Source organism: Coregonus lavaretus, assembly GCF_964263955.1.
Source record: "Coregonus lavaretus genome assembly, chromosome: 29".
Classification (NCBI taxonomy): domain Eukaryota; kingdom Metazoa; phylum Chordata; class Actinopteri; order Salmoniformes; family Salmonidae; genus Coregonus; species Coregonus lavaretus.
Genome location: NC_140016.1, coordinates 8,933,860 through 8,947,097, shown reverse-complemented (window position 1 = coordinate 8,947,097; position 13,238 = coordinate 8,933,860). Strand labels below are relative to the sequence as shown.

At 44.0% G+C, this 13,238-nt stretch overlaps 1 protein-coding gene across 1 annotated transcript in view; it reads right to left on the bottom strand.

Moving 5' to 3' along the window:
* Nucleotides 1–13,238, bottom strand: part of LOC311104912 (clathrin interactor 1-like) — a 34,581-nt gene that overhangs the window by 14,414 nt on the left and 6,929 nt on the right. Inside the window, exons 5-6 of the mRNA XM_084146887.1 lie at nt 12,500–12,670; nt 8,534–8,738 (exon numbers count right to left, since the gene is read on the bottom strand). Of these exons, the coding sequence (XP_084003013.1) occupies nt 8,534–8,738; nt 12,500–12,670 (376 nt within the window). The remainder of the gene's footprint in view (nt 1–8,533; nt 8,739–12,499; nt 12,671–13,238) is intronic.

Sequence of the window (13,238 nt, the reverse complement as noted above, 5' to 3'; positions counted from 1 at the left end):
CAGTAATATGATATGAGGACAGAGGGTAGCTCTAACATACTGTAATATGATGAGGACAGAGGATAGCTCTAACAAACTGTAATATGATATGATGAGGACAGAAGATAGCCCTACCATACTGTAATATGATATGATGAGGACAGAGGGTAGCTCTAACATACCGTAATATGATATGAGGACAGAGGGTAGCTCTAACATACTGTAATATGATATGATGAGGACAGAGGGTAGCTCTAACATACTGTAATATGATATGATGAGGACAGAGGGTAGCTCTAAATACTGTAATATGATGAGGACAGAGGGTAGCTCTAACATACTGTAATATGATATGATGAGGACAGAGGGTAGCTCTAACATACTGTAATATGATATGATGAGGACAGGAGGTAGCTCTAACATACCGTAATATGATAGGATGAGGACAGAGGGTAGCTCTAACATACCGTAATATGATATGAGGACAGAGGGTAGCTCTAACATACTGTAATATGATGAGGACAGAGGATAGCTCTAACAAACTGTAATATGATATGATGAGGACAGAGGATAGCCCTACCATACTGTAATATGATATGATGAGGACAGAGGGTAGCTTTAACATAAAGTAATATGATATGATGAGGACAGAGGATAGCCCTACCATACTGTAATATGATATGATGAGGACAGAGGGTAGCTCTAACATACTGTAATATTATATGATAACAGCGCCGGAGAAGATGGCTGCCGTTTTACAGCCCTCTAACCAATTGTACTATTATGTGTGTTTTTCCGCGTTATTTGTAATTTATTTTGTACATAATGTTTCTGCCATTGTCTCTTATAACCAAAAAGAGCTTCTGGATATCAGGACAGCGATTACTCACCTCGTATTGGACGAAGATTTTTTCTTCAACGAGGCGGCCGCGAAGGATATCATACAGACACCCGACAAGGCCCAAATCCCCGTCATTCGCGTGAGGAAGAGACAGAGATATCGTGGACGTAGATCGGGGTGCCTTGTAAGGATCCGACGGCGAGCGAGTAAACTGCCTCTTCCATCAATCCTATTAGCCAACGTTCAATCATTTGAAAATAAATTGGATGATTTAAGACTACGGTTATCCTACCAACGGGACATTAAAAACTGTATTATCTTATGTTTCACCGAGTCGTGGCTGAACGACGACATTGATAACATACAGCTAGCGGGCTATAGACTACATCGGCAGGATAGAACGGCTGACTCCAGTAAGACAAGGGGTGGCGGTCTGTGTATATTTGTAAACAACAGCTGGTGCACAAAATCAAATACTAAGGAAGTCTCGAGGTTTTGCTCGCCTGAGGTAGAGTATCTTATGATAAGCTGAGACCACACTATTTACCAAGAGAGTTTTCATCTATATTTTTCATAGCTGTCTATTTACCACCACAAACCAATGCTGGCATTAAGATTGCACTGAATGAGTTGTACAAGGCCATAAATCAACAGGAAAACGCTCATCCAGATGCAGCGCTCCTAGTGGCCGGGGACTTTAATGCAGGGAAACTTAAATCCGTTCTACCTAATTTCTACCAGCATGTTAAATGTGCAACCAGAGGAAAAAAAACTCTAGACCACCTTTACTCCACACACAGAGACGCATACAAAGCTCTCCCTCGCCCTCCATTTGGCAAATCTGACCATAACTCTATCCTCCTGATTCCTGCTTATAAGCAAAAACTAAAGCAGGAAGCACCAGTGACTCGGTTAATAAAAAAGTGGTCAGATGACGCAGATGCTAAGCTACAGGACTGTTTTGCTAGCACAGACTGGAACATGTTCCGGGATTCTTCAGACAGCATTGAGGAGTACACCACATCAGTCACTGGCTTCATCAATAAGTGCATCAATGATGTCGTCCCCACAGTGACCGTACGTACATACCCCAACCAGAAGCCATGGATTACAGGAAACATCCGCACTGAGCTAAAGGGTAGAGCTGCCGCTTTCAAGGAACGGGACTCTAACCCGGACGCTTATAAGAAATCCCGCTATGCCCTCCGACGAACCATCAAACAGGCAAAGAGTCAATACAGGACTAAGATTGAATCGTACTACACTGGCTCTGACGCTCGTCGGATGTGGCAGGGCTTGAAAACTATTACAGACTACAAAGGGAAGCACAGCCGTGAGCTGCCCAGTGACAAGCCTACCAGACGAGCTAAACCACTTCTATGCTCGCTTCGAGGCAAGCAACACTGAAGCATGCATGAGAGCACCAGCTGTTCCGGATGACTATGTGATCACGCTCTCCGTAGCCGATGTGAGTAAGACTTTTAAGCAGGTCAACATTCACAAGGCCGCAGGGCCAGACGGATTACCAGGACGTGTACTCCGAGCATGTGCTGACCAACTGGCAAGTGTCTTCACTGACATTTTCAACATGTCCCTGACTGAGTCTGTAATACCAACATGTTTCAAGCAGACCACCATAGTCCCCGTGCCCAAGGACTCTAAGATAACCTGCCTAAATGACTACCGACCCGTAGCACTGACGTCTGTAGCCATGAAGTGCTTTGAAAGGCTGGTCATGGCTCACATCAACAGCATTATCCCAGAAACCCTAGACCCACTCCAATTTGCATACCGCCCCAACAGATCCACAGATGATGCAATCTCTATTGCACTCCACACTGCCCTTTCCCACCTGGACAAGAGGAACACCTACATGAGAATGCTATTCATTGACTACAGCTCAGCATTCAACACCATAGTGCCCTCTAAGCTCATCACTAAGCTAAGGATCCTGGGACTAAACACCTCCAACTGCAACTGGATCCTGGACTTCCTGACGGGCTGCCCCCAGGTGGTAAGGGTAGGTAACAACACATCTGCCACACTGATCCTCAACACGGGGACCCCTCAGGGGTGCGTGCTCAGTCCCCTCCTGTACTCTCTGTTCACCCATGACTGCATGGCCAGGCACGACTCCAACACCATCATTAAGTTTGCCGACGACACAACAGTGGTAGGCCTGATCACCGACAACGATGAGACAGCCTATAGGGAGGTCAGAGACCTGGCCGTGTGGTGCCAAGACAACAACCTCTCCCTCAACGTGACCAAGACGAAGGAGATGATTGTGCACTACAGGAAAAAAAAAGAGGACTGAGCATGCCCCCATTCTCATCGACGGGGCTGTAGTGGAACAGGTTGAGAGCTTCAAGTTCCTTGGTGTCCACATCACCAACGAACTATCATGGTCCAAACACACCAAGACAGTCGTGAAGAGGGCACGACATAGCCTATTCCCCCTCAGGAGACTGAAAAGATGTGGCATGGGTCCTCAGATCCTCAAAAAATTCTACAGCTGCACCATCGAGAGCATCCTGACTGGTTGCATCACCGCCTGGTATGGCAACTGCTTGGCCTCCGACCGCAAGGCACTACAGAGGGTAGTGCGTACGGCCCAGTACATCACTGGGGCCAAGCTTCCTGCCATCCAGGACCTCTATACCAGGCGGTGTCAGAGGAAGGCCCTCAAAATTGTAAAAGACTCCAGCCACCCTAGTCATAGACTGTTCTCTCTGCTACCGCACGGCAAGCGGTACCGGAGTGCCAAGTCTAGGTCCAAAAGACTTCTCAACAGCTTCTACACCCAAGCCATAAGACTCCTGAACAGCTAATCATGGCTACCCGGACTATTTGCACTGCCCCCCCACCCCCATCCTTTTTACGCTGCTGCTACTCTGTTAATTATTTATGCATAGTCACTTTAACTCTACCCACATGTACATATTACCTCAACTAGCCGGTGCCCCCGCACATTGACTCTGCAACGGTACCCCCCTGTATATATAGCCTCCCTACTGTTATTTTATTTTACTTCTGCTCTTTTTTTTCTCAAAACTTTTTTTTGTTGTTGTTTTATTTTTACTTTTTTGTTAAAAATAAATGCACTGTTGGTTAAGGGCTGTAAGTAAGCATTTCACTGTGATGTCTGCACCTGTTGTATTCGGCGCATGTGACCAATAAAATTTGATTTGATTTGATGAGGACAGAGGGTAGCTCTAACATACTGTAATATGATATGATGAGGACAGAGGGTAGCTCTAACATACTGTAATATGATATGATGAGGACAGAGGGTAGCTCTAACATACTGTAATATGATATGATGAGGACAGAGGGTAGCTCTAACATACTGTAATATGATGAGGACAGAGGGTAGCTCTAACATACTGTAATATGATATGAGGAGGACAGAGGGGAGCTATAACATACTGTAATATGATATGATGAGGACAGGAGGTAGCTCTAACATACCGTAATATGATAGGATGAGGACAGAGGGTAGCTCTAACATAATGTAATATGATATGAGGACAGAGGGTAGCTCTAACATACTGTAATATGATGAGGACAGAGGATAGCTCTAATATACTGTAATATGATATGATGAGGACAGAGGGTAGCTCTAACATACCGTAATATGATATGAGGAGGACAGAGGGTAGCTCTAACATACTGTAATATGATGAGGACAGAGGGGAGCTCTAACATACTGTAATATGATATGATGAGGACAGGAGGTAGCTCTAACATACCGTAATATGATAGGATGAGGACAGAGGGTAGCTCTAACATACCGTAATATGATATGAAGACAGAGCGTAGCTCTAACATACTGTAAGATGATGAGGACAGAGGGTAGCTCTAAAATACTGTAATATGATATGATGAGGACAGAGGGTAGCTCTAAAATACTGTAATATGATATGATGAGGACAGAGGGTAGCTCTAACATACTGTAATATGATGAGGACAGAGGGTAGCTCTAACATACTGTAATATGATATGATGAGGACAGAGGGTAGCTCTAACATACTGTAATATGATATGATGAGGACAGAGGGTAGCTCTAACATACTGTAATATGATATGAGGACAGAGGGTAGCTCTAACATACTGTAATATGATACGAGGACAGAGGGTAGCTCTAAAATACTGTAATATGATATGATGAGGACAGAGGGTAGCTCTAACATACTGTAATATGATGAGGACAGAGGGTAGCTCTAACATACTGTAATATGATATGATGAGGACAGAGGGTAGCTCTAACATACTGTAATATGATGAGGACAGAGGGTAGCTCTAACATACTGTAATATGATATGAGGACAGAGGGTAGCTCTAACATACTGTAATATGATATGAAGACAGAGGGTAGCTCTAAAATACTGTAATATGATGAGGACAGAGAGTAGCTCTAACATACTGTAATATGATGAGGACAGAGGGTAGCTCTAACATACTGTAATATGATGAGGACAGGAGGTAGCTCTAACATACTGTAATATGATAGGATGAGGACAGAGGGTATCTCTAACATACTGTAATATGATATGATGAGGACAGAGGATAGCTCTAACATACTGTAATATGATATGATGAGGACAGAGGGTAGCTCTAATATACTGTAATATGATATGATGAGGACAGAGGGTAGCTCTAACATACTGTAATATGATATGATGAGGACAGAGGGTAGCTCTAACATACTGTAATATGATATGATGAGGACAGAGGGTAGCTCTAACATACTGTAATATGATATGAGGACAGAGGGTAGCTCTAACATACTGTAATATGATATGAGGACAGACGGTAGCTCTAACATACTGTAATATGATATGGACAGAGGGTAACTCTAACATACTGTAATATGATATGATGAGGACAGAGGGTAGCTCTAACATACTGTAATATGATGAGGACAGAGGGTAGCTCTAACATACTGTAATATGATGAGGACAGAGGGTAGCTCTAACATACTGTAATATGATATGATGAGGACAGAGGGTAGCTCTAACATACTGTAATATGATGAGGACAGAGGGTAGCTCTAACATACTGTAATATGATATGATGAGGACAGAGGGTAGCTGTAACATACTGTAATACGATGAGGACAGAGGGTAGCTCTAACATACTGTAATATGATATGATGAGGACAGAGGGTAGCTCTAACATACTGTAATATGATATGATGAGGACAGAGGATAGCTCTAACATACTGTAATATGATATGATGAGGACAGAGGATAGCTCTAACATACTGTAATATGATATGAGGAGGACAGAAGATAGCTCTAACATACTGTAATATGATATGATGAGGACAGAGGATAGCTCTAACATACTGTAAAATGATATGATGAGGACAGAGGATAGCTCTAACATACTGTAATATGATATGATGAGGACAGAGTGTAGGTCTAACATTCTGTAATATGATGAGGACAGAGGATAGCTCTAACATACTGTAATATGATATGATGAGGACAGGAGGTAGCTCTAACATACTGTAATATGATATGAGGACAGAGGGTAGCTCTAACATACTGTAATATGATATGAGGACAGAGGGTAGCTCTAACATACTGTAATATGATATGAGGACAGAGGGTAGCTCTAACATACTGTAATATGATATGATAAGGACAGGGGGTAGCTCTAACATACTGTAATATGATGAGGACAGAGGGTAGCTCTAACATACTGTAATATGATGAGGAAAGAGGGTAGCTCTAACATACTGTAATATGATGAGGACAGAGGGTAGCTCTAACATACTGTAATATGATATGATGAGGACAGAGGGTAGCTCTAACATACTGTAATATGATATAATGAGGACAGAGGGTAGCTCTAACATACTGTAATATGATATGATGAGGACAGAGGATAGCTCTAACATACTGTAATATGATATGATGAGGACAGAGGGTAGCTCTAACATACTGTAATATGATGAGGACAGAGGGTAGCTCTAACATACTGTAATATGATGAGGACAGAGGGTAGCTCTAACATACTGTAATATGATATGATGAGGACAGAGGGTAGCTCTAACATACTGTAATATGATGAGGACAGAGGGTAGCTCTAACATACTGTAATATGATATGATGAGGACAGGAGGTAGCTCTAACATACTGTAATATGATAGGATGAGGACAGAGGGTAGCTCTAACATACCGTAATATGATATGAGGACAGACGGTAGCTCTAACATACCGTAATATGATGAGGACAGAGGGTAGCTCTAACATACTGTAATATGATATGATGAGGACAGAGGATAGCTCTAACATACTGTAATATGATATGATGAGGACAGAGGGCAGCTCTAACACTGTAATATGATATGATGAGGACAGAGGGTAGCTCTAACATACTGTAATATGATATGATGAGGACAGAGGGTAGCTCTAACATACTGTAATATGATATGATGAGGACAGAGGGTAGCTCTAACATACTGTAATATGATGAGGACAGAGGGTAGCTCTAACATACTATAATATGATGAGGACAGAGGGTAGCTCTAACATACTGTAATATGATGAGGACAGAGGGCAGCTCTAACATACTCTAATATGATGAGGACAGAGGGTAGCTCTAACATACTGTAATATGATATGGACAGAGGGTAGCTCTAACATACCGTAATATGATATGATGAGGACAGAGGGTAGCTCTAACACTGTAATATGATATGATGAGGACAGAGGGTAGCTCTAACATACTGTAATATGATGAGATGAGGACAGAGGGTAGCTCTAACATACTGTAATATGATATGAGGACAGAGGGTAGCTCTAACATACTGTAATATGATATGATGAGGACAGAGGGTAGCTCTAACACACTGTAATATGATATGATGAGGACAGAGGGTAGCTCTAACATACCGTAATATGATGAGGGCAGCTCTAACATACTGTAATATGATGAGGACAGAGGGTAGCTCTAACATACTGTAATATGATATGATGAGGACAGAGGGTAGCTCTAACATACTGTAATATGATATGATGAGGACAGAGGGTAGCTCTAACATACCGTAATAATATGAGGACAGAGGGTAGCTCTAACGTACTGTAATATGATGAGGACAGAGGGTAGCTCTAACATACTGTAATATGATATGATGAGGACAGAGGGTAGCTCTAACATACTGTAATATGATATGATGAGGACAGAGGGTAGCTCTAACATACTGTAATATGATATGATGAGGACAGAGGGTAGCTCTAACATACTGTAATATGATGAGGACAGAGGGTAGCTCTAACATACTGTAATATGATATGATGAGGACAGAGGGTAGATCTAACATACTGTAATATGATATGATGAGGACAGAGGGTAGCTCTAACTTCTCCCTGTACCTCAGTTAGTATTGCTCTCCATCTCGCTCCATTTTCTTTCTCGCAATCTCACCCAGGGGAACACTTCTCTCTCCTAACCTGAATCATACGTCTGGTGAGTAGTCTCTCTGCTAACCTGAATCATCCGTCTGGTGAGTAGTCTCTCTGCTAACCTGAATCATCTGTCTGGTGAGTCGTCTCTCTCCTAACCTGAATCATCTGTCTGGTGAGTCGTCTCTCTCCTAACCTGAATCGTTCTGGTGAGTCGTCTCTCTCCTAACTTGAATCGTTCTGGTGAGTCGTCTCTCTCCTAACCTGAATCGTTCTGGTGAGTCGTCTCTCTCCTAACCTGAATCGTTCTGGTGAGTCGTCTCTGCTCTGCTTCCTGAACTTGTTGATGGTGTCGTCGATGGTGCTGCCGATCTTATCACTGATCTCCCCCAGTTTGTCACTGAAGGGGAACTGGCCTTGGTCTCTCTTCCAGTCCTCATCCCACTTCCGTCTGCTGCTTCCCTCGTTACCGCCAGAGCTGCTGGAGTCATACCGATCACCCGCTGGGGGGAGAAGAGACAGAGAGAGACAGAGAGAGCGAAGGGGAGAGAGAGAACGAGAGAGAGAGAGAGAGAGAAAGAGAGAGAGAGAGCGAGAGAATAGTGAGTTTGTGTCAGAGGCCAATAAGATCAGAGGACACTCCAATGTATACAGCTTTTGGAAAGTATTCAGACCCCTTGACTTTTTCCACATTTTGTTACAGCCTTATTCTAAAATTGATTAAATAATTTTTTTTGCTCATCAATCTACACACACTACCCCATAATGACAAAGTGAAAACAGGTTTTTAGATTTTTTTTTACAAATGTATTAAAAATAAATAACAGAAATACCTTATTTACATAAGTATTCAGACCTTTTGCTATGAGACTCGAAAATTGAGCTCAGGTGCATCCTGTTTCCATTGATCATCCTTGAGATGTTTCTACAACTTCATTGGAGTCCACCTGTGGTAAATTCAATTGATTGGACATGATCTGTAAAAAGCACACACCTGTCTATATAAGGTCCCACAGTTGACAGTGCATGTCAGAGCAAAAACCAAGCCATGAGGTCGAAGGAATTGTCCGTAGAGCTCCAAGACAGGATTGTGTCGAGGCACAGATCTGGGAAAGGGTACCAAAACATTTCTGCAGCATTGAAGGTCCCCAAGAACACAGTGGCCTCCATCATTCTTAAATGGAAGAAGTTTGGAACCACCAAGACTCTTCCTAGAGCTGGCCGCCCAGCCAAACTGAGTAATCGGGGGAGAAGGGCCTTGGGTCAGGGAGGTGACCAAGAACCCGATGGTCACTCTGACAGAGCTCCAGAGTTCCTCTGTGGAGATGGGAGAACCTTCCAGAAGGACAACCATCTCTGCAGCACTCCACCAATCAGGCCTTTATGGTAGAGTGGCCAGACAGAAGCCACTCCTCAGTAAAAGGCACATGACAGCCCGCTTGGAGTTTGCCAAAAGGCACCTAAAGAACTCTCAGACAATGAGAAACAAGATTCTCTGGTCTGATTAAACCAAGATTGAGCTCTTTGGCCTGAATACCAAGCGTCACGTCTGGAGGAAACCTGGCACCATCCCTACGGTGAAGCATGGTGGTGGCAGCATCATGCTGTGGGGATGTTTTTCAGCGGCAGGGACTGGGAGACTAGTCGGGATCGAGGGAAAGACGAATGGAGCAAAGCACAGAGAGATCCTAAATGAAAACCTGCTCCAGAGTGCTCAGGACCTCAGACTGGGGGCGAAGGTTCCCCTTCCAACAGGACAACGACCCTAAGCACAAAGCCAAGACAACGCAGGAGTGGCTTTGGGACAAGCATCTGAATGTCCTTGAGTGGCCAGCCAGAATCCAAACATGAACCCAATCAAATATCTCTGGAAAGACCAGAAAATTGCTGTGCAGCGACGCTCCCCATCCAACCTGACAGAGCTTCAGAGGATCTACAGAGAAGAATAGGAGAAACTCCTCAAATACAGGTGTGTCAAGCTTGTAGCGTCATACCCAAGAAGACTTGAGGCTGTAATCGCTGCCAAAGGTGCTTCAACAAAGTACTGAGTAAAGGGTCTGAATACTTATGTAAATGTTATATTTACGTTTTTTTGCAAACATTTCTAAAAACCTGTTTTTGCTTTGTCATTATGGGGTATTGCATGTAGACTGATGAGAAAAAACAAACAATTTAGTCAATTTTAGAATTAGGCTGTAACGTAACAAAATGTGGAAAAAGTCAAGGGGTCTGAATACTTTCCGAATGCACTGTTTATGTGTGAGTGAGTGTTTGTGTGTTCTAGATTGACTTACTGTATCTACTGAACCCTCCCCCCATACTGTCAGAGGACTTACTGTATCTACTGAACCCTCCCCCAATACTGTCAGAGGACTTACTGTATCTACTGAACCCTCCCCCCATACTGTCAGAGGACTTACTGTATCTACTGAACCCTCCCCCCATACTGTCAGAGGACTTACTGTATCTACTGAACCCTCCCCCAATACTGTCAGAGGACTTACTGTATCTACTGAACCCTCCCCCCATACTGTCAGAGGACTTACTGTATCTACTGAACCCTCCCCCATACTGTCAGAGGACTTACTGTATCTACTGAACCCTCCCCCAATACTGTCAGAGGACTTACTGTATCTACTGAACCCTCCCCCAATACTGTCAGAGGACTTACTGTATCTACTGAACCCTCCCCCAATACTGTCAGAGGATTTACTGTATCTACTGAACCCTCCCCCAATACTGTCAGAGGACTTACTGTATCTACTGAACCCTCCCCCAATACTGTCAGAGGACTTACTGTATCTACTGAACCCTCCCCCAATACTGTCAGAGGACTTACTGTATCTACTGAACCCTCCCCCAATACTGTCAGAGGACTTACTGTATCTACTGAACCCTCCCCCAATACTGTCAGAGGACTTACTGTATCTACTGAACCCTCCCCCAATACTGTCAGAGGACTTACTGTATCTACTGAACCCTCCCCCAATACTGTCAGAGGACTTACTGTATCTACTGAACCCTCCCCCAATACTGTCAGAGGACTTACTGTATCTACTGAACCCTCCCCCCATACTGTCAGAGGACTTACTGTATCTACTGAACCCTCCCCCAATACTGTCAGAGGACTTACTGTATCTACTGAACCCTCCCCCAATACTGTCAGAGGACTTACTGTATCTACTGAACCCTCCCCCAATACTGTCAGAGGACTTACTGTATCTACTGAACCCTCCCCCCATACTGTCAGAGGACTTACCGTTTCTACTGAACCCTCCCCCAAAACTGTCAGAGGACTTACTGTATCTACTGAACCCTCCCCCAATACTGTCAGAGGACTTACTGTATCTACTGAACCCTCCCCCCATACTGTCAGAGGACTTACCGTTTCTACTGAACCCTCCCCCAAAACTGTCAGAGGACTTACTGTATCTACTGAACCCTCCCCCAATACTGTCAGAGGACTTACTGTATCTACTGAACCCTCCCCCCATACTGTCAGAGGACTTACTGTATCTACTGAACCCTCCCCCCATACTGTCAGAGGACTTACCGTTTCTACTGAACCCTCCCCCCATACTGTCAGAGGACTTACTGTATCTACTGAACCCTCCCCCAATACTGTCAGAGGACTTACTGTATCTACTGAACCCTCCCCCAATACTGTCAGAGGACTTACTGTATCTACTGAACCCTCCCCCAATACTGTCAGAGGACTTACTGTATCTACTGAACCCTCCCCCCATACTGTCAGAGGACTTACTGTATCTACTGAACCCTCCCCCAAAACTGTCAGAGGACTTACTGTATCTACTGAACCCTCCCCCAATACTGTCAGAGGACTTACTGTATCTACTGAACCCTCCCCCATACTGTCAGAGGACTTACTGTATCTACTGAACCCTCCCCCCATACTGTCAGAGGACTTACTGTATCTACTGAACCCTCCCCCAATACTGTCAGAGGACTTACTGTATCTACTGAACCCTCCCCCAATACTGTCAGAGGACTTACTGTATCTACTGAACCCTCCCCCCCATACTGTCAGAGGACTTACTGTATCTACTGAACCCTCCCCCATACTGTCAGAGGACTTACTGTATCTACTGAACCCTCCCCCAATACTGTCAGAGGACTTACTGTATCTACTGAACCCTCCCCCATACTGTCAGAGGACTTACTGTATCTACTGAACCCTCCCCCCATACTGTCAGAGGACTTACTGTATCTACTGAACCCTCCCCCATACTGTCAGAGGACTTACTGTATCTACTGAACCCTCCCCCAATACTGTCAGAGGACACTCCAATGTATTTGTCTTTGTTCTTCTTTGCCTTCTTCCTCTCCTCTCTCAGTCTATCATCATCCTGGATCAGATCCACCATCTCCTTCACCTTCTGACGCACGTTCACTCCCTGGTCCTTACCGTTCTCATCTACACAGAGGTAGAGGAAGAAGAGAGAGAGGAGATGAAGGTTATTGACAAGCTGTTAGGATTATGCCTCAATACAGCTGTTGTTGCTTTTGGTAAGAAACAAAGCTACAGGTTATCTGCAGTTGTTCCATTCCCCTATAAACAGATATGCCTTTTCAATGTGTTGGAAGGTGATCAGTGTATTCAGAACGTCAGGTGGGAGAACATGTTTTGAGGAGACAAAATGCAGAAGTGTCCACAGTAGTGTGTGAATAAAAAAATGGTTGTACAGTGGTTGTGGTGGTGAGGGGAGTGATTTACCTTTTCACTTTGTCTGCTTTGGAGCATAGCAGTGTGTGGTGTAGCTGGTTGTGGTTTAAGCAGTGCTTTGGGCTCCATCTCTTCCTGAATGCTACAACACTGACTGAACACTGGCCCCTTTGTCTGGTTCTAAACTAACATTTCATTACAAACTCTCACACTGGTGTACAGAGGTGTACCGAGGACAGACAACAAACCTTAACAGTTAACACGGATTCTACACTACAGTCAAGAGAGAGAGAGACAGCCATTGAATCAGAATTCCATT